At 40.1% G+C, this 21,101-nt stretch overlaps 1 protein-coding gene across 2 annotated transcripts in view; it reads left to right on the top strand.

Annotated features, from left to right (window-relative positions):
- Positions 1 to 21,101, top strand: part of tay (tay bridge kinase) — a 170,595-nt gene that overhangs the window by 6,868 nt on the left and 142,626 nt on the right. For both annotated transcript variants that reach the window (XM_073976237.1, XM_073976236.1), the window contains exons 2-4: positions 5,597 to 8,091; positions 12,174 to 13,691; positions 13,833 to 14,600. In XM_073976237.1, coding sequence (XP_073832338.1) covers positions 6,523 to 8,091; positions 12,174 to 13,691; positions 13,833 to 14,600 — 3,855 coding nt within the window. In that variant the 5' untranslated portion in view covers positions 5,597 to 6,522. The remainder of the gene's footprint in view (positions 1 to 5,596; positions 8,092 to 12,173; positions 13,692 to 13,832; positions 14,601 to 21,101) is intronic.

Raw genomic sequence — 21,101 nt, 5'->3', positions numbered from 1 at the left:
TTCGGTCTGGTAGTTGCAGAGAAATTCAAGGTCAAAGTTAAACTTTTGAGTTTTTTAACTATTTTTCATCAAAATATGAGTGTTTTTGTGGTTTTTATATCTTCCTATGTCTTAAAGATGGCCAAACACCAAAAAATAAACAAAATAATTACCAAAAAACTAAAAAAAAATTCGAAAAAATGTCGAAACAAATTTTTTTTCAACAATTTGTAAAAAAAAAAATTTTACAAAAAAAAAACAAAAATTAAATTTTTTCAAAAATTAAAAAAATTCTCCTTGAGTTTTAATAAAACTTATATAACTCGTATAAAAACTCATATACTCAAAAAAGTTGTAATTTTTGTCAAAAAACTGTAATTCATATGGAAACAGTATAGAAAAACACACATTTTTACCCATGTAATTTCAATAAATTGAAAAAAGTGTTAAACGGACGGAACGGGACGGGTACAAAAGTATATATGGGCTGGAAGAGGAGACTTTCGGGCAACTTTCTGTGAAAACAGAACTATGTTCCATGTTGTTCCACAAAAGTTCTAGTCCACTAAATTTGGAATTTCATAAAATTTAGTACCCGAGGAAAACTAAAATAGATCATGTTGTGTAAACGCTACGGTAATTTACTAAAACGATTTTTAAAGGCCACAATCCTACCTTCCTTACAAAAAAACAATGAACACAATAACTGTTCTAGTTTCAGAGGAATAGCTTCGTCTTTCTCCAAAAATTTGCAAAAATGACGTATTTCCCAAAAATGGGGAAAATGCTCGTATTTATGGGGCACGCCACGCCCACACCTTCCAATATTTGGGCCTAATTTTTTGGTTTCCTTAGTTTCAATATGTTTACTATCGAGTCCCATATAGAAATTAAATATCTTTGACAAAACAAAATTTTGATTTTTGGCCAGCAAAATCGATTCCTGAACCATTGTGCGGCAAAGAGGCATTTTACCACAATGACATGTTCTGAAGAGTTGTGTATTACATTCCACGGAATATTTTTTCAAAAGTAAATATTCAGAAAAAAATAACGATTTTGGAGATACGGTGCGAAATGTATAAAAATTGTGGAATTTTTGCATATATTTTGAAATTTGAGGCAATAAATGTAGTTTTGCGAGTTCATTATTTCTCCAAATATTTTATTCTTGTCCTTATCTACAAATTTGTTCAGAGGTCAGAAGAAGATTCGCATTGGTATCAGAGATATAGCCCCGAATTTCTTGAAAAACTCAATATTTAACTATCTTTAGATGGGGCCATAAAATCCGAATTGGATCTGACACAACAAAACCCAACTTGGGATTCTTGTCGATTGCGTCTGTACTTTCAAAAAATCCTCAGTTCGAATTGTTCGCACAGGATCACCTTAAAAATATTGCACATGCTGTGTTCCAGAAACTGCAAGAAGCTACTATTTTTTTACTACGATAACATTTTTTCCTTTATGTTATCGGAAAAAATAGTACAAATTATTAGATTATTGTAGTTCTGGAACAGACTAAATGTGTTATTGACAAACAGGGATGGGAGTTTTAAATTTCTAAAAATTACTTATTGAGGATAGTCTGGAATTATTTATGTGACAGAATGTGGCTAAATTTCCGTGTTACTTCTCTGTTATGACCATTAACATGGTCTGTAGGAGGTTTTTTGGGGCAGAAGTATTCTATCTCGAGTTCTGATGAATACATTCTATTGATAGAACTTCGACATTGCATAGTCCTACAACAGATTTTCTATGTATGGAAGTTGCGATGAGTGTAAATTCTTAAACAAATTCTGAAGGTCTTCAAATTTTGTTGTACAGTTGAAAGTTTCTGGATATTCAATATACAATCTCAAAAATATCCTTTTGTTCCAATGTAGTTCCTGTTGTTGAAGCCGTTGACAATTTACCGCCTCAACTTGTACCACATGATGAGCATGTTGTGACAGCCTCTTGTCCTTGAAACCCCTGTGAGGAAGGCACTACCGAACTGTCTGTCAGTTAGATTCATCTTTGTAGATCAATAATAAACTTTAAATAATAAAATTTCCCGTTTGAAATAATCTCAGTCGATGGCATCTACTTGCCCAAGTTTTTCCGCTTTTGAGGTAAATTTTCATGTAGTGACCTTTGCAAAGCATGCTGAGGGTTTCGCTATCTAGGAGAGGGATGTTCGAAGAGCGAACACTCATCATGACTTTAAGACTAAGTCGGGTGGTTTTTCCATTTCTGAATTCTTTTTCTTCGTTGAAAAATTCAGTCCTCTTGGATTTCGCTTTTAGGTAGGAGTCTTTTGAACTTTTTCGGGAACTTTGTTTCGTATCTTAGAAAACTACTTTTCGGTGGGCAAATTTGCAAAAACCAGAAATGTTTTGTACCTATCCCTCAATTTCTTAACACTGATGTCATTTCAAGCATCGGCTACTGGTGCATCCCCTTTTGCATCTGACGTCAGCATTTATCTGATGAACCGGATGTTGCCTGTATCGCCATGTGACTTTCCATAAAGTGTCAATACCTCAGTTGCATTTTTCCTCTGAAGGAATTTGTATTATCACATACAAACCATAGTTGTTGAGGTGACCTTGCTAGAAGATTTGTGGTCGTCGGAGGTTTGTTTTTATTTTTGGATGTTGCATCAACTGGCTTGTGAATTGTTTCCTATTGCACCGACGTAGCCTGGAGTGCGTGCCCCCTGGATCGTAATTGTAAATTTTTAGACATTTTCTGTATATTTTTCTCACAAAACATCAAATTTTGTCCGTTGGTAAAAGAAAAAACAGTAGTAACATTTTACCCTAGGCTATGATCAGATTTTTATCGATTCGTACAAGCCTATATAGTCGATTAAAGTTCTTTCTGAACTATCGATAATAGCCTTCACAGTAGCTTGTTAATTATATCCGTCCATAACATATGTTCTGTCGACCGAAAAAAGCTGGGGCGTTAAAAAATGCTTTCGAATCTGTTCACCTATCTGTGAAGATATATAGAATTTCTTTACATGTACTCTTGCTAATTATTATTGACTCAATATAATTGTTGCAACTTCTCAACTAATTGCAAGTAGGTACATAAATGTGATAAGGGCCGACGATTTATTTTAATCGCTCTGATGTCGAGTATATGGGTATTTAGATGAGGTCGGCATTGTGCAGTGATGATTTCCAATCTTGTAATCTTCTATTGTTATGTTGAATGTCCCTCCCTACATCAGGTAGATAAATAAAGGATCAAAAGGTGCGTAAACTTTACCGAGCTTTGCACCTGTTTACAAAGCGGAAGACTATGAAATTATAATCTCTTTGGGGCATTTAACGTATTCCACAATATTCATTAATAAAGTATCGACCAAATGTTTGGGCTTACATTTTTTATAATTTTTTCAGTTTATCTCCAAACGTAAAATTTATTTTTTTCCTAAAAAATGTGTCTAAATTAATATGTATGTGTTATCAGCATCGACTTTAAGCAGAATTTCATATTTGTTGTATTCTTCCAAGGTCACGGGCGATAAAAATTTAAAATTTTAAATCATAAAAAACATATACAACACGAACTTTCATAAGTGAATTATAAAGAAAGAACCCCCAATTGGGAATCTATCCCATTTTCTGAAACAAAACAACAACAAATGAACAATAACAACAACAACAATAGCGACATCCATCTTTCAATCACCACTCTCATTTGGCATACATATTATTTTGCTTCCTTCTTTCAAAGTATGCAACAAAAAACCACACAAACTCACACACTGCCTGCCTGCACCAGGGATGGAAAAATGAAAATTTCAAAAAGTACTAAGATGGTACTTTTTTCAATGAAAAGGTACTTTTTATTATTTTTAAGGAAAAAAAATAAAAAAATTTTATTCAGTAAAAAAGAACAACTAAGGCTTAAATCTATGAAATCAGAAGAATGTTCCAAAATGGTATATTTTTGTATACCATACTGGAGGGTATAATTAACTTTGTCATTCTGTTTGTAACACATCGAAATATTCGTGGGAGACCCTATAAAGTATATAACCAGGTCCGTCCGTCTTTTGAATTCCATATACAGCTCTCAATATTTAATATGGAGCTTTTTTATTTGGTACAGAAGCTTTAATTTCTCCTAGGAAGTTTGGTATTACAAATGGGCTCTATCGGTTCACGTTTTGATATAGCTCCCATACAACGGTACCTCCCGATTTTCGGTATTTTGAAGGTTTGAGCCACATTATCATACCAAATTTGTTGAAATTTAGTATTTTGTCTTGGGGCCACAAAACTCTCCCCCAGAAATTTGTCAGTGCGGGTAAACGTTCTGATATCGCTCTAATAGAACGGTATTTTAAAAGATTTAGCCTCAGTATCGCATCGAAATTACTGAAATTTGATACTTTGTTTTCGTTTTAAATAGCCTGGAGCTGGCAAACTATCGATAGTGAGACTATCGTTTTGATCGCTGTCGTAAACCCTTATTTATATTGAACTCTGAACAAATGATTTTCTTTTTAAATAATTCGTGACAGATAGTCCAAAAAATGTTTTGGTGGCCAATGTAAACTTTGTTTTTCGTCAGTAATCAAAACGATAGTTAGACTGTCGATAGTTTTCCAGCACTAATATGTATAGCCCCCATAAAAGAGGTATTGCAGATTCTCATATTGGAATGTACTTCGATACCGCTCGATGTGAATCTTTTAAATGATTAGTCTACCGTAGTGACTTTAACTTAATATTACGGATTCTCAAAGGGTGGAAGAGCTCCACGATGAAAATGATCAGCATAGGTTCATATTTTGGTATATTCCCATATATCCAGATTTATAAAATTTCTAGAAATTTTAATTTTTAATTTTTGCATTTTTAGTTCCAAATACAATTTTTCTAGACTAGAGTATGGAAATGGTACTGAATTGGCCGCGGGGGTACTTCAGTACTTTTTATAGTGAAATGGTACTGAAAAAAGTACTATTGTACTGAATTTTCCATCCCTGGCCTGCACAACATAAATATTCCAATTACTACAGTGAGATGGCAACTCGCAATAGTTCACTCTCCTCTCTGTTCTCTGTGGTGGCGTTTGACTTGTTAGTGGCAACTTTTTGACACCATACCGGGCTTTTTGATGTTTTTCGTGTTTTTTTGTATGTTTCCTATTTTCCATTTTCATACTATTATGATGGTTAGAATAGAGAGATAGAGAGAATGTTAGTATACAATAATAACACCACCATTTAGCATCGGCACAATAACAACAACAATAATAACAGAAAACATGGAAAACATGAGATGAGAACTTACTACTCTCCCAATTACACATGACATGAGAGAGAGTAGGCAAACAAACAAGAAAGAAATAACAGAAAAAAACTAGTGATGTGTTAGAAAGAGACAACTAGTGGATCTGTCTTACAAACGGCTATGTCAATAATAAAAGATGAGAAATGCAAAAAAAAAAAAAATACATGAATAAAATGAAAAAATAAACGGAAGAGACAAAATAAAAGAAAACTCATGAAAAATATAATAAATTAAGCAAAAAAAGAAGAAGAAAAAAGTTTACTAAAACCAGTGCTTGTTCTTTTGTGTGTCTTTTTTATTTCTTTAATTAGTTGTTGTAATAAGGAAGCAAATGAAAATGAAAATATGATTAAATTGAAAAGAAAATAAAAAGTGAGCAAGAAGAAGAAGCAGCAGAAGTATTAACAAAAATTAATTGTTTGTGTGGTGAATTGAATTATACTGTGTCGTGGTCGTGTGTAAATCAAAAAAGATAGAACAAAAAAACATTGGCAAAAAAGAAAATTGAAAACTATTTTCCATCATCGAGTGGAGGATAATTAAATCAACAATATCAACATCGTCATCATCAACGGCTACATAGAACGACATTCGACATTACTACTCGTCTTCGTCTTTTAGTATTAGCAAAAATCTGACAGCAAGAAGAAAACCCACAAGAATTAGCGGCTACAACAATAAAAAAATTATCAAGACAGCAGCAAACAACAGCAACGGGGCTCGACGACAAAGGTGGCACGACGGGAATATTTATCGATTTTTTGCCTTATTCTCGAGTGGAGTTCTTCCGTTTTGCCTTCAGTGGCCCAAGTAGCAAGCAACACCACCAGTTCCCCTTCCTCCTGCTAGCCAGCCAGAACCCAAGAGCTAAGTATATCAAAAACACACTTACAACAACAACAACAGCAGAGAAAAGACGACCAACATTGTTGTTGTCGTTGGCATCGTTGTCGTAGTTGTCTACTTGAGATTGTCTACTTCCTCATTACCTTTTGCTTCGTTGCATCTTCCTTCATACCATAACTACGACGACGGCGACCCGACCCCCGAATCCCCCCGGGCTGCCCTTTTTGTGTGTGCTTTTGGGCTTAGGATTGCCATCATTTTCCGCAGTTACAACAACAACAATCTTCAGACAAATAATTTGAAAAACTGGGTCTCCATCTAATGACCTATCATGTTGTCTTGTTTCAAAAGCAATAAACAACCTTAAATCTTCATTGCACATCATCCCGTTATGGACAGCAGTAGCAGCCAAAAAGATCAAAAGCCGCCTGGGTCCAATCATTTACCACCGAATTCTCACAACTTGGCAGTGGCTGCTGCTCAACAACAACACCAGCAACAGCAGCAGCAACACAATGCGGTCGGTGGCAACATTATCGGAGGTAATAGTGCAAGTGGCCTAATCTCTCGAGGTGTTAGTGGTGGTGCGGGAGTCATTGGTGGCCAACCGCCATCAATAGGTGGCGATCAACTACATTTACCCCCACCAACAGCACAAAACGCCATGAATACTGGTGGCAGTAATAATGACGGCAATGGCATCCTCATTGGAGGAGGATCAACAGGAAATCTAATCAATTCCAATTCATCGACCAACCCCTCGAATCTCCAATTAATGGGTGGCAGTGGTAATGTTCCAACTGCTGGTGCTTCTGCAGGTCCAAATGCTGCTGCATCAGCGGTGGGGCCAAACTTCTTTGTCAACAATGTTTCCGGTTCCTCAACACCTGCCACCCTAGCCCCTGGACCCAGCAATAGTGATTTTGATTCCGATACAGAGCTTTCAATTGTTGCTGCAGCAGCAGCGGCAGCTGCCGCAAATTCGGCAACAAATGGTTACACTTCCAATACCAACAATAATGGCAATGTCAGCAGTAATTCCAATTCTTCCTCCTCCCTAAATGCAAAACAGCAAAGGCAGCAGAAACGGAGACGTGAACGGGCACTAAGGCTACAGGCTGAACGTGATAATCGCAGTGCGACTAATACAACAGCGAATAGCAACAACAACAGCTCGGCTGCTAATGTCAACACCAACTCCAACAACAACAACAGTAATAATAATAGTAGTAGTAATAACAACAGCAACAATAATGGCAGCAACAACAACAATTCCACAAATCCGAACAACACACAATTTCCTAATGCCATTATAAATACAACGGTGGCCACAAATATCAACAGCGCCAACAACAGCAACAATGTCAACAACGCCAACAATGTTATGGCTGGTGTTGGTGGTGGTACTACGACACTATCATCCTCTTCCTCATCATCGTCCTCGTCATCTTCATCATCCTCATCGTCAGGTATTGCTTCCACCAATACAACACAAACATCAGCGGGGTCGGCGGCAGCGACGCCGGTGGGAGCGTCAGGCATCACTGCCACCACTACCGGCACCAATAATCAACATCTCTATCAGGCCAGCAGTGCTAACAGCATGGGCGAAGATAGCAACAATTCTAGTGGCATTTTTACAACAAGTTCCAGTAGTAGCGCCAACAATAATGCCCTACTACCACCCACAGACAGTATTGCATCATTACTTTTAAATCCTCCCCATTCACCGGATTGTCATTCGGGCATTATGGCCAGCCCCAGTGATAGTGAAGGTGAATCACTGGACGAAGACCTATTGTCGACTTCGTCCTCGTCAACCTTATTACTGCCACGTGATAAGCCGATACCACGGCCACCACCGCCCGTGCGGCGAAGATTACCGCGTTCACCCGTCTTGGAGGAGGAAATTATTGATGGCTTTGCAATATTGGAATTTAAAACTTACGAGGATTTAGAGGTGGGTAAAATTGATTTTTTTAAAACCATTTTTATTTTAATTTTTTTCTAGTGTAAGAATTTGTCGAAAAAAGGAAGGTTAAGTTCGAATTTCCCTTAATAGTTTGAGGTTTTGACTGAACTTGCAATTCTTGGTATTCACCTAGCAATAATTACTTATAGTTTGACCTCCATTCGCATCATTAGCAACCTTCGACTTGCATTCGAAGTTAGGTTAAAGCACTGTCCTGTATATATGATGCGACTGGTAACATCCCAACAGATGGAGCAAGGATAATATAGTGCAGCGATCGGACAGAATTTATTCTTTTCCACTGTGTTATACTTATATTTTTCCCTGTATCGTAAGTGCATTTGCTCCTTCTTCCTACTCTCAGCTGGCTATAACTGTGCAATGCGAGCAGACAACTTAAACAAGCAGGCTGTCGAATGTGATTATTATAGTAGTTGGAGTCGGAATTGTTTTTCCATCAAACAGAATTTTTCTGCGATATTCCCATCTTTCAAGATGATTTAACTCCCCAGGGGGGTCAACCGCCACTCTTGCAACCAAACCACCATCCTCGTTACAGGGTGCTAGACTTATTACAGTCCAGCCCGACGTAGTGAGGTTGGGATTTTGCAATCTTAGCATTTTCAGCAGGAGCTCCTTGTCCAAAGTAGGTGGGGGAATCCATGCTGAAAGAATCTTCCTGGACGGAATATAGGATAGGGAGACCGCCGCAAGATCAGCTCCTTCCCACAGAGCGCCAAAGCCCTCAACTGTCCGAAGAAGAAAATCTCGTGACTTCTTGTTCAGACAGTTAATAACCTTGACACCCTTTCGTAAGAAGGCGCTGCCAAACTGTCGGTCTTACTGATCTTCCGGTCCAGAAACTATGGCAGACCGAAGACCAGTTTCAAAAAGCAACCAGTGACTGTCGCTGATTCTGCCATTTGGGTCAGCTCTGTCGATGATTGCCAAATGAAGGTCTTTATCATCTGCCACTGTAACCGGGCTACTGTATGGCTTCTTGCGTCCTTGACCGTGTGCCTTGGGGTTAACTTTCCCAGAGGAGCTGGATGCCTTCTCTGTACTCAGTTGCTTCCCCTTGGTTGTACGCTCAACAGCCGCCGCATACGAGGTTGATGGTTCAACCAGCTGAGAAGTCATCATCTTCTTTGGTGAAGGCTGTAGACCCTCGGAGGAACGAACGCGCTTCACAGATTTATGCTGCGGGGAATTGTTCGTTCCTTTAGAAGACAATGTTTCCTTAGCTGGCCTAACCATCTTCCTATTGAGACCAGCATTTCAGCCGCTTCACCCTTGCCTTTCGGAGTAGAATCGGGCTTTGAGGCAGAGTCCTTTGCCGGTCGGTCATCACTAGGGGTGACCGTAGGTTTGGGGGTGCACTCATTAGCCTTTTCCTTTACCTGTCGGTTCGGGTTAAGATTCTGAACAGGTTTCGGCGCAGCACATTTGCCAGAGGCAGTAGGCTTAGCCGGCTCCACTACTTTATCCGGGAGGAAGATCCTTTCCACCTGGAGCTCGCGATGAAATTCACGCGGGTAAGTTCTCTCGAACTTCCTTATGAATTTTAGCTTACCCCTGATGAGGTGGACCTCCCTCTCCGAATGCATGTTCGCATCTCTCCATACGAACTTGCGGAGATAGGATACGGCACGTTTATAGTGCTTCGCATCAGATGCTTCTCGTGCAGATGCAACCTTTGAGTCGCTGCCCGTTGTCAGGGTCTCGTTAGATTCCCCGTCGTCGGACATCGTTTCAGTTGCAGTCTGCCTTTGAAGCCTATTGTCGGCAAGTGCTGACACAGGACCAGTCGGAATCAGACTTGCATCCGGTTGGGTATCAGGGCTCGCACTCCCTTTGTTAGAGTCACAGCAATCTTCCTGTGTAGACTTGGCCGGGATCACCGTGGTGTCCAGCTCATCGTCAGTCAGGGTCAGATTGTGTAACAATTCCTCCTGGAGTGTGTCCTCACAATGCTCATCCGGTACAAGCCTATCCAGCTGGTCGAGGAGCTCCCTACTTTGCCTCTCTAAACTGTCATGAATAGTTCTGAGGGTCCCGTGAAGGTCGTCCCCGTCCACTACTGCGTTCCTGTCTGCCGTAGACTGGCTTTTTCATCAGCCCTGGCTAAATCATGTTCCGTTTGAATTGCCGGGTCGTCATCTACTTTGGGGGTTGGAATTGATGCACTTGTAACAGGTACAGCTGTAGGTGCCAAGGCATCCACACCTAACACAGCCGGATCACAATCGCTTGATTTCGACGGCACATGGCTTGTGGTCACACCAACGCTTGCCGCCGGTACTGGGTAATTAACTCCCTGCAACGTAACTTTATTTCTGCTGTTCTTTCTACCCATTTTTGTTAATTTATTGAAGGAAACTACCCCGATCCAATTTTTGGTTCACGAGGGGTCCGAAGACCCCCAGGGTCTCCACGATGTGCGGGGTCGGGGTCGGGTCCGGCTTTGGTTGCCCAAGGACGGCTCCGACTCCACACATTGCAGCGACCACCTTCCCATCCGCCAACCGGAAGACGCGCCTAGTAGGAGAATGGCAAACTCCCCCGATACAGTCCAAACTTAGATAGAATATGGGCTACATCGGTTCTCTGCTTCGGGAGATGTCTCGGACCGCTTTGAATTTTTTTTGCAGCAAGTTGTCCTCGCGACACCTGGTACAGTGGTACAATGTTTTTCTGGGGCACGGCTCCAAAAACCCTACAGGAAACAAAAGACTTCAGGTACCTTTCCCACAAAGGATCTGAAATTTCGCGAATGCAGTTCGCTGTTCTGGATCGTTTTGAAATTTTTACCAAAGGTACTTCTTGGGATCTTTGTTAAAGCAATATATTGTCCAAACTTAGTTTATGTTCGAAGTTGGGACATATCCGTCCGTCCACTATTTCCGGCACCTCCCCCGCAAAAGTTAAAATTTTTTCGCTAAAATGGTGCGTACGATATCTCTCGAAGGGATTAAGCGAATTGGTCATAGCTTTGCATATGGGATTATTACTTCCAGGCATAGATCGGGTACCTCCCACACAAAATTCGGAAGAAGTGAAGTTTCAGATCTCCACTCGGATAATTTAGAAATTTCTTTCAGCAAATTTTCCTTGTAGCCTTCTTTATGACGGTACAATTTTCCGGGGGCAAGTCCTTATTTCTGAGATAATGTCCTAAAAGCTCCAAGAAACTTTGGCAGCACCAAAAATGGCAAATCCGCAAGATAACTTCCGCAGGTAGTTTCTGATTGGTCCATCGTATTATTTCATCTTGTCACGTATCATGTTGGAATATGGACTATATCGGTTCCGTCCTTTTGGCAACATGTTGTGTATGCTACCCTAGTTAAGACGGCACAATTTTTTCGGGGGCAAATTCATACTTTCTGAGAAATTTGCTAGTTCCGCCTGCATGTTCAATTCCAAATAGTCTCCAAAATATGTATGTACATACTTCCGGCAGTAGTCGTAAAAGAGAGAAGTATTTTTTTTTCGCTCGGCGCTTAGGTCTAACTTAAAGACTTATGTCTAGTTTATGGGCTTAAGAATAGCCTAGGGGGTTTAAGTAAATTTTAGGGACCCTACTCGCATCGTTTTGATTTGTTTTCCAAAAATCTACTTTGGTTGCAACATCTTAATAATTTTCATGACCTTGGATCTACTATCCGAATCGTCGTGAATCACAATCTGCCAACGACTGTCACCTCATTCTATTCTTTAACAAGCAAAGAGATGCGACAACAGCGAGGAGTAATAAAATGCATGGTTAAGTGTCGTGCCTAGATACACTTTCCACAGGCAAACGAAAACAGTAGCCTCTACCTATATGTGGAACGGTTTCTGTTGAATATTGTACGCCCCACCTTTCATCCTGTCGGTAGACTTCATAATTTGTTTTGCAGATTCCATGAAACTATATTTTTGGTGATAAACTTTTGACCTATTTCCATAACCCCCATTACCCAAAATTTGTTTGCTGCAACATTGAACTTGAGAAATAATTTATTTATTTTTGTTTTCTTCTTCCTTTTCATGTTCCTCATCACATCGACGTGTGTGTGTGAAAATAGTTTGCAATAAAATTGGGCCAAAAACGTAAGGAGAAACGATTATCAGCGTTGGAAGAGCTGACATGCACATATAGCATTGAAGAAATCAAAATGCCAAAGATCATTGACACAGGACAACCGCATCCTATACGAAGTGGGGGTGGTGGAAGCGGAAATATCAATACCAACAATGGTGGCATTGGCGGTGGTGCTACAGCTACTACAGCTGGAGTTGTCACTGGTTTGGGTTCATTAAATCTTAATCACAACAACAACAATAACAACAGCAGTAGTAATAACAACAACAATAATCATCATCATCTTCAACAACAACAACAGCAGCACCATCTTTCAAAAGATAACCCTATGACGACAACGGTGACAGCGAACAGTACCGTTGGTCATCATAAGGATAATAACAACAGCAGCAGTATTCGTATACCCACAATGAATGCCAATAACCATTCCATGATGATGATTAACCAGAACACCAATGGCAACAGCAGCAGTAGTAACAGCACCAACAACAGCAACATTAACAACAACAGTGGCGGCAATAACATTAACAATAATGTTAATAATTTAAGTGTTAGCACAGATGTCAATATGACATCGTTAGCGACAGTTCCAACGACACCAACTGGTGCGACGCCGGCGACAGCGGCGGATAATGGAGCATTGGTAAAAACATCAGCTTCACCCACACAACCGATACCCATGGATACAACAACAATATCATCCTGGAAGGATGGTAGTGGTGGTGGTCAAACATCATCAGCGTTTAGTACACACAATGGTAGCACTGGTCCTGACACCGGTGAAGATGACAAAACCTCGGCCACAGAAAATGGCAACGATAGCAGTATTATGATGGATACATGTGATGGTACAGCTGCAGAAGTAGGGCAGCCACAATCATCACCTGCAGTTTTAGGCTCAGCCACCCAAACACAGAGTGGAGCAATTGGTGCAACACCAACAGCTCCTTCATTACCAAATTCCAATGCCACAAATTTAATGGATACTACAGCGGCGACTTCTAAAGTCAACACAAATGATAAAAGCACAAAATCTTTGGCGGCGGCAACAGCAGCTAATGCATCGTCAACGGCAACTGGTAGCCAGTCTCATATGATGGGGCCAATGTTGGCGTCGACACCTTCAACTGCATCACCATCATCAACGTCATCTGTGGTGGGTGGTGTTGGTTCCGGTATCACAACTCCTTTAACACCAAATATGGTAAGCCCTTCCATAGGGGCGGCCAGTTCCAACAATCAATCGTCAACAAACTCCTCCGCCTCTTCTTCCTCTGCACCAACTGGCAATTCAATGGATAAATTAACTGCCAGTACAGCACCATTATCACAACCGTTGCATCCATATCCAACATCAATGATCATGCATCCGAATCTGCCGCCTCAGGCCGCAAGTGATAACAATAAATCAAATAGTATACATCCACATCCTGGTCTAGGGCCACCTTCCTTTAAGTCAATGTCTTCGTTGGCTGGCAGTAGTGTACCAGGAGCATTTAATGTAAGTAATCCAAGCAATTGGGGTGTCCAAAATCAAAAGGAAAATAAACTAAAATGCTGGCCACTGGATGCCCCTTTTGTAATTTCTTTATTACAAGTTCAGAGATCCTTACTAATGAAAATTTCTTCTCCTTTTTCTTAGAAATCAAACGCACACATAATGGATCAAAAGATGCACAATAATAGTAGTAATGAATTTATAACAAATATGGCTGCAACACCAACAACTGCTGGCAATGTCGTTTCACAACAGACGCCGCATTCAGCTGCTTCCACAACCCCGGCATCAAATGCTGCAGCAACGGGACAACAAGCACCGCCACCACCGGTACCAACGGTGGCCAATACCATTGGGGCAATAAATCAAAAAGATTTACATCACCATCATCATCCAGGTGTGCAACCTCCGCCACCACCACCACATGGTCATCCTCATGGACATCATATGTTGCCACACCATATGACAGGAGTTTCCAGTCCCCATTCACAACAACATTCAACAAGTGGTGGATCAAATATGGGTCCATTAATGGGTGGTCCACCGCCGCCGGGTGGTAAACATCAACATCCCCACCATACACCGTTGCAACATCATCATCAGCAACAATTGCAACAACAATTACAGCAGCAGCAACAATTGCAACAACAACATCAGCAGCTTCAACAGCAACATCATCATCAGCAGCAGCAACAACATCAGCAGCACCATCATCAACAACAACATCAGCAACAGCATCATCACCATCAACATTCACTTCATGCACAACATCTTCACCATCAACATCAGCAGCAGCAACTTCAACATCATCACCAACAGCAACAACAGCACAAAGATATGATGTCATCTGTTGGTGTCGTCAACAGCAGCGGCAACAGCAGCAATAATGATCACAAGGATCGTTTAACTGATGTAAGTTTAGTGTCTTTTTTTTCAGGCATTTGTATATTTCTTTAATGGGGAGGATTTAATGGAAAGTAGTTTTGTAATGATTTAAAGTCTAGTCGTTGCTTTGGTTTATCTATCCATGAATAGAAGAAAAAACGAACAAGTAAAAAAGTGTCAGTCGGTTTTGCCGACAGATATATACCCTCAGCCAATGTGAAGCGAAACTTTCACCTCCGGGAAGATCGAATGTATTTAAGGTCTCTTCAGAATTTTGTAGCCTTTTTAGACATTTGAACTTGCCGACAAAAACGTGGATTAGGAATTAACTGCACTAATACACAAATGTTGAACTTTTGTAGGGCAGGTACCCTTAGGGAGGACCGATATTGGCCATTTTAGAAGTTAAACTAAATTTTGATAAAATATTAGGAGATCCAAAGTTTGGACCTAATTGGTTGCCCCATTCAAGTGATATCGTCCTAGCATTTTAGTGACATTTTTTAAACATTGGGGAGAAGTACCGAAAGTTGTGGACGGGTATTGCCATGAAACTAAGTTTGGATATAATATGACGAAGACCAAATGTTGGACCAAATCGGTTGAACTGTTCGAGAGTTATCGTGCTCTCCTACAGCCACATATGGTGACAAAGTGGGTTTTTACACCTTTCGGGCTGTTTTCCCAAGAAATATGGACTTGCCCCTGAAAAAAACTTATACCGTCGTAATGGAGGCAGCGAATGCAAATCGCTTTAACAAAAATCAAAGTGATTCGAGAGCAGGTCTTAAAGTGAACTTGTTCGAAATTTTGTGTAAGAGGCACCAGAAGGAGTAGACAAATATAGTCCATATTCGAACCTGATATATTTCTGGTAGATATATTAGGATGTGCAAAGTATAGATTACATCGGTCACTCCCTTCAAGAGTTATCGTGCGCAAAATTTTTCCGAACATTTTTTAAGTTTTGTGGGGGAGGTATCTGAAGGAGTGGACCGATATAGCCCATCTTCAAATTTAAACTATGTTTTGATAAAATATTACGAAGGCCAAATTTTGGACCGAATCGACAGATCCGTTCGAGAGTTATCCTGCGCTCCAACCACTACACAAGGTGTCATATGGGCTTTTTTCACCTTTCCGGTCATTTTCTCAGGAAGTATGGACTTGCGCCAGATGAAACTTGTACCGTCGTATGGGGGGAAGTGAATACAAGTTGTTGCAACAAAAATCAAAGCGATTCGAGAGCAGGTCCTAAACTGAACTTATCTGCAATTTTGTGTGGGTGGTACCCGAAGGAGTGGGCCGATTGAGTCCATATTGGAACCTCATCTAAGTCTGGCAGAAAGTATGGACCAAATCGTTTACACCCTTCAAGAGTTATCATGCCCACAAAATTTCCGAACATTTTGGAACTTTTGTGGGGGAGGTACCGGAAGGAGTGAACCGTTATAGCTCATCTTCGAACTTAAACTAAGTTTGGACAAAATATTACGAAAGCCAAAATTTTAACCGAATCGGTTCATCCGTTCGAGAGTTATCGTGCGCACCAGCCAGCCAGCCAGACAGACAGACGGACATTGCTAAATCAACTCCAAATTGTCTGAAACACATTTCGTCTAAACATACTTAGGGTCTAAAACCATTATTTCGATGAGGTACATTTTACCCGTGTGAAAGTGTACATACCCTTTCTAGCCTAAAGGCTGAGGGTATAAAAACGACTGTAGAGTTGTACAGAAAGGTGTCCAGTATAGACCCATAATAGACGGCTTGATCTTTAAATGGAACATAAGAATGTCTGAATGCGAGAAGTCTACCGCGTCCCTTCGGGGATGTGTATGTGAATATATACGTATGGGTTTTCGAATAGATGATGCCTTAATAGAAGCTTTTGTACTGGTAGACAGGAGGTTTATTAAATTGCATTCTATAAAAGAAATAAATAAATGGAAATAGACATTTTTTTCATTAAAGGCTGTCCATATTATTTCCTAATGGAAGAGCAAAAGTCCTTGTAAAGGAATATAAGATAGCTTTATCATTGTAAGAGACTAGATCGTCTCAAAATAGAATCCCTAAATGTCATTTAGTGAAATGATATACAAGAACATTTTGGAAAAGATTTTTGTTTACCATGACGCCTACAAATATACGTCAAAAAATGACTTTTCCAAAAGAAAACCACGAGATCTATTTTTTATAGAGGAATAATAGAATTGAACAATAATGGAAGACTAGAAATCTTAAAATTAAGGAAGGAAGACCTTTCGGATTAATGAAAATATTTTTGTTTCCATGAGCACTTCTAACAATAACAATAACAGGAGACCTCCGAATGGAAGACTAGAAAGTCCTTTAATGGAAGAGCGAGTTATTTTTATAGCTCTTCTAAATTTTTATAATTGGAGAGCAGAACAGAAAACCGCCTTTGTGAAACGATATGGACATTTCATTAAAAGCCATAGAATTGACCCGTCTAATGAAACACCAGAAGGCCATCTAATTGATGACCGTACTTTCATCCTATAGAAGACAAAATGGTAAAGAACGAGGTCTTAATAAAGGTCCACTAGAAGTTCTATTAGTGAAAGTGCGTAACATTTTCTTTTATAATACTAGAAAGTCTTCAATTCTTTGGAGACCTGAAGTTGCGACCAGAAGAAATCTTAATATTAAAGACTAAAACATCATGATATAAAAGGCCAAGCAGTAATTCAATGAATCGATCGACTAGTCAAGAATTTCTTTTTCTAAAAGGAGGCAAGGTAGTATCCTAAGACCAAACAGTTTTCTAATAGAAGATCAAAACTCCTTATTTTGGAAGGCCAAGAAGTCTTCTATTGGAACAGGGAGTCATTTTTAAAGTTCTTCTAATCCAGGACCAAATGTTTACCTAAGGTCGCTGAGAAGTTTTTTTCGATGGGAGGCCAGAATTCAGGAATAGTAGAAGGTTATTTTGTTAGAGACTATATGGACTTTTCAGTAACGATCACAGAGTCTGATCAGAAAACCGCTTAATATAACAGCAGATGATCATTAAATGATGACCGTCATTTGTAAATCGAATTATTTAATTTGTAATTCGAAATATGGCATTTGTATGCATATAGGACCCTTTCTCATAACAAAGATGCTCTATATGATATTTAAGATATTAATATTCTTATAATTATCATCATGGAGTAGTTCAATCTGCAATTTAATTGTAATCGGCCATTGGGCTTAAAATTGCATTATATGAAATAAATAAATAAATATGACCCTTTATAATACAATGGGTATCCTATAGGACCATTTGTTATAATAATGATCCTCTATAGGGCCATTTGGTCCTAACCTAAGAACCCTCTGTTATATAAGGAATACCCTATACCCTAAAGAATCCTTTATTATATAAAGAGGATCCCATAAGGCTATTTGTTACGCCAAAGATGCCCTGAATGTCCCCTTTGCTGTACCAAGGGTGCTCTAAAGGACCCCGTATTATACAATGGATATTCTATAGGACCATTTGTTACAAAAAAGGTCGCTCTATAGGAGCCTTTGGTATAACAAGAATACCCTATAAAATCCTTTGTTATGCCAAGGAATCCACAAAGGCCCCTTTTATATACCAAATATTCTGTATACGACCCTGTGCTATACCAAAGATGCTCTAAAACCCTTTATAACGCAGAGGATACTCTATAGGACACTTTGTTATAACATAAATGTTCTACAAGACCCTTTAATATATTACGTAGTATACCCTATAGGACCCTTTGTCATTCAACGGATGCTCTATAGTACCCCTTGTTATACCGAGCATGCTCTGTAGGACACTTTAATATACCAAGGATGCCTTATAGCAGCCTTTGTTATATCTAAGACGCTCTATAGGACACTTTGCTATCTTAAGTATCCCCTAAAAAACATTTTATAACGCAAAAGATATGCCATAGGATCCTTTATTATAACAAGGATGTCCTAAAGGACCTTATATTCTACAGAGAATAATCTATATTCTATCCATTTGTTATACCAAGGATCCCCTAAAAGACATTTGTATGGTCATTTGGAACAATATTGTTTGGAAGATTGAGAGTTTCTCTACTCCACTTGTTTGTCTTTGAGATCGCGGGCTGATCGTCCCCTTCCTCATCTACAGTTCTGCCAACGGGAATGTTTATCGTTGTCCATAACTTTTTCTAAATCTAACTATTATGCACTTATTGCAGGTTCGGCAGTTTATACTTTTCACCAAGCCTGCAGTCACACTAACTAACCCAATGAATCCTACACCATACCCAATGAATCCTACGCCATTTTATTTAAAATATATCCACACGCTCCACAAAGTCCTTCTAGTTACATGTAAACTATTCCGTCTGACGCTGACGAATTAGTAGAACTTTAGGTGCTGAAGCTCCCGAACGTAATAGAGCCAAAACCACAATTATACACCAATTGTCTGGCTACCGCAGAAACTACAAAACCCCATAAATATATAGGATGAAAATATTTTGGATTATGCTAGGTTATAGGATGTCCAGCTGACATTGTTGTAGGCAGCTACTTCACAAGATGGTCAGCGGCCAATTCTATTCATGATGAAAATATATAAAAAGAGGGAAGGAAAGAGGTGGATAAGAAAGATGAGTACTGTAGAGATCAAAGGTCAGCGAAGGGTGGTGAAGAGGTTTCTACAATATTTAAACACGGTCACAGGGGTTCTATGGAAAAGAATTAATAAAGAGATTCGATCTAATGGACACCAAATAACCTGTTCTATTTGTTTATAAGACTATGGCACGGTCGAAAATGATACTCAATCGTTTAGGTTTCTTCATTGTCTTCACAGAGCCTGCAGAACACAATATTTTTGTCCACCCATTTGCCAGTCACATATCGTATGCGGTAGTGAGCAGTGACGACTCAATTCTGATAGTAAAGACGCAGCTCTATGCCCTAAGATTACCGGTGAGGTTGACCTCAATTCCTTGTATCAATGCTTGTTCCGGATGAAGTGTGTCTTACACGATAGTGCTGACGAAGCTAGAAGAATGAGCCGTCCAGGTAGTGAGCGCCTGCCTGAAATTGTATGAGGATGCTGGTTAAGGACTTTATTGCATGTATCGACAATCATTTCATATATGTAGGGTCAAAGTCGAGGCTGCGCAGGACAAAAAATATTTCCTTTTTTTGTTTCGGGAGTTGTCAATTAGAGCTTTTCTGTTGGTGCTCCTAGCATTAATTTACCTTCTAACAGATTTAGGAGATGTGTGAGGAAAAATTAAAAAATCCTTGATAGCAACTCAAAAAATTTTCGGATAAAACTGTGGGGAGGTGCCCATATGAGTGATAACGGCTAAATAACGATCCAAAATTTGGTATTCGTAATATTTTGTCCAAACTTAGTTTAAGTTCGAAGATGGACCATATCGGTCCACTCCTTCCGGTATCTTCCCCACAAAAGTTCAAACATTTTCTCCCTTAGCAGCCTGTGTACCCCCTGATTTGGTGGATCAGGGTCCTCATATGGCATGTAGATTGAGGACAGGAGAGTGGCCTTCTCTCTGCCGTTCTCCAGTCGCACCGTGCACATGTCTCCATTGATATAATTAGATAGAAAGATTAGATTAAGGTTCTTCCTACCTACCACACAGGTCCTCACCTTGTCCCCCTCGGACGATGCGAAGACCTCGAAGTTGGCATTGTTCAGTCCAGAGACCTTATTTTTGCATATATAAGGTTCCTGGACTAGAACAATGTCCACATCTGAGTTCGTGAGGGACATGAGTAGTTCGGCGGCAGCAGATTAATCTGCAAATTGCGTAGCACCTGCCGCCTACCTACTCCTACTGAGTTTCGCGAGGTGGACTCAGTCGAAACCGAACCCATCCTGAGCCAAAATTCAGTTTTCCCTCACGAACCTTGAGGTACTCCTCTCCTGAGGAGTATACCGCCATCTTTACGTTCATCCCTCCATTCTCCTTACAAAGGGTTAGACTTATGACAGTCCAGTCCTTAGTAAGGAGACCTGGGTTCTGGAGCTCCAGCATCCTCAGCAGAAGTTCCTTGTCGACGGGAGGTGGGGGAACCCATGCTGGGAATACCTTCCTAGATGGAATCTCCGCTACAGAGACCGCAGCAATTTTTGCCCCCTCCCAAAGGTCGTTAAAGCCATTAACGGTCTTCTTAAGATACTCTTGCGAGCTCCTGTTGAGACATTTTATAATCTTAACACCCTTCTGAAGGAAGGCACCGCCAAACTGACGGTCACCCTGGTCTACCTCAGTGGACACAATGGCTCTACGAAGACGAGTCTCAAAGAGCAACCAGTGACTTTCGCTGATTTTCCCGAAGGGGTCAGCTCTGTCGATGATTGCAACCAGGAGATCGTCCTTGATCACGGGCCTTGGTAGCAGCTTTTCCAGAGGAGGTGGATGCCTTCTCAGTACTGGTGCTACTTCCCTTGGCTTTGCAATCAAGAACACCAGCATAGGAGTCCGCCGTGTTGACCGTCTGGGAAATCATCGTCTTCTT

Source organism: Musca autumnalis, unplaced genomic scaffold (genome assembly GCF_047663935.1).
Source record: "Musca autumnalis isolate F117 unplaced genomic scaffold, ASM4766393v1 scaffold_3, whole genome shotgun sequence".
NCBI lineage: Eukaryota > Metazoa > Arthropoda > Insecta > Diptera > Muscidae > Musca > Musca autumnalis.
Note: the sequence above shows the minus strand (reverse complement) of the source record. Positions and strands in the feature narration are given on the sequence as shown.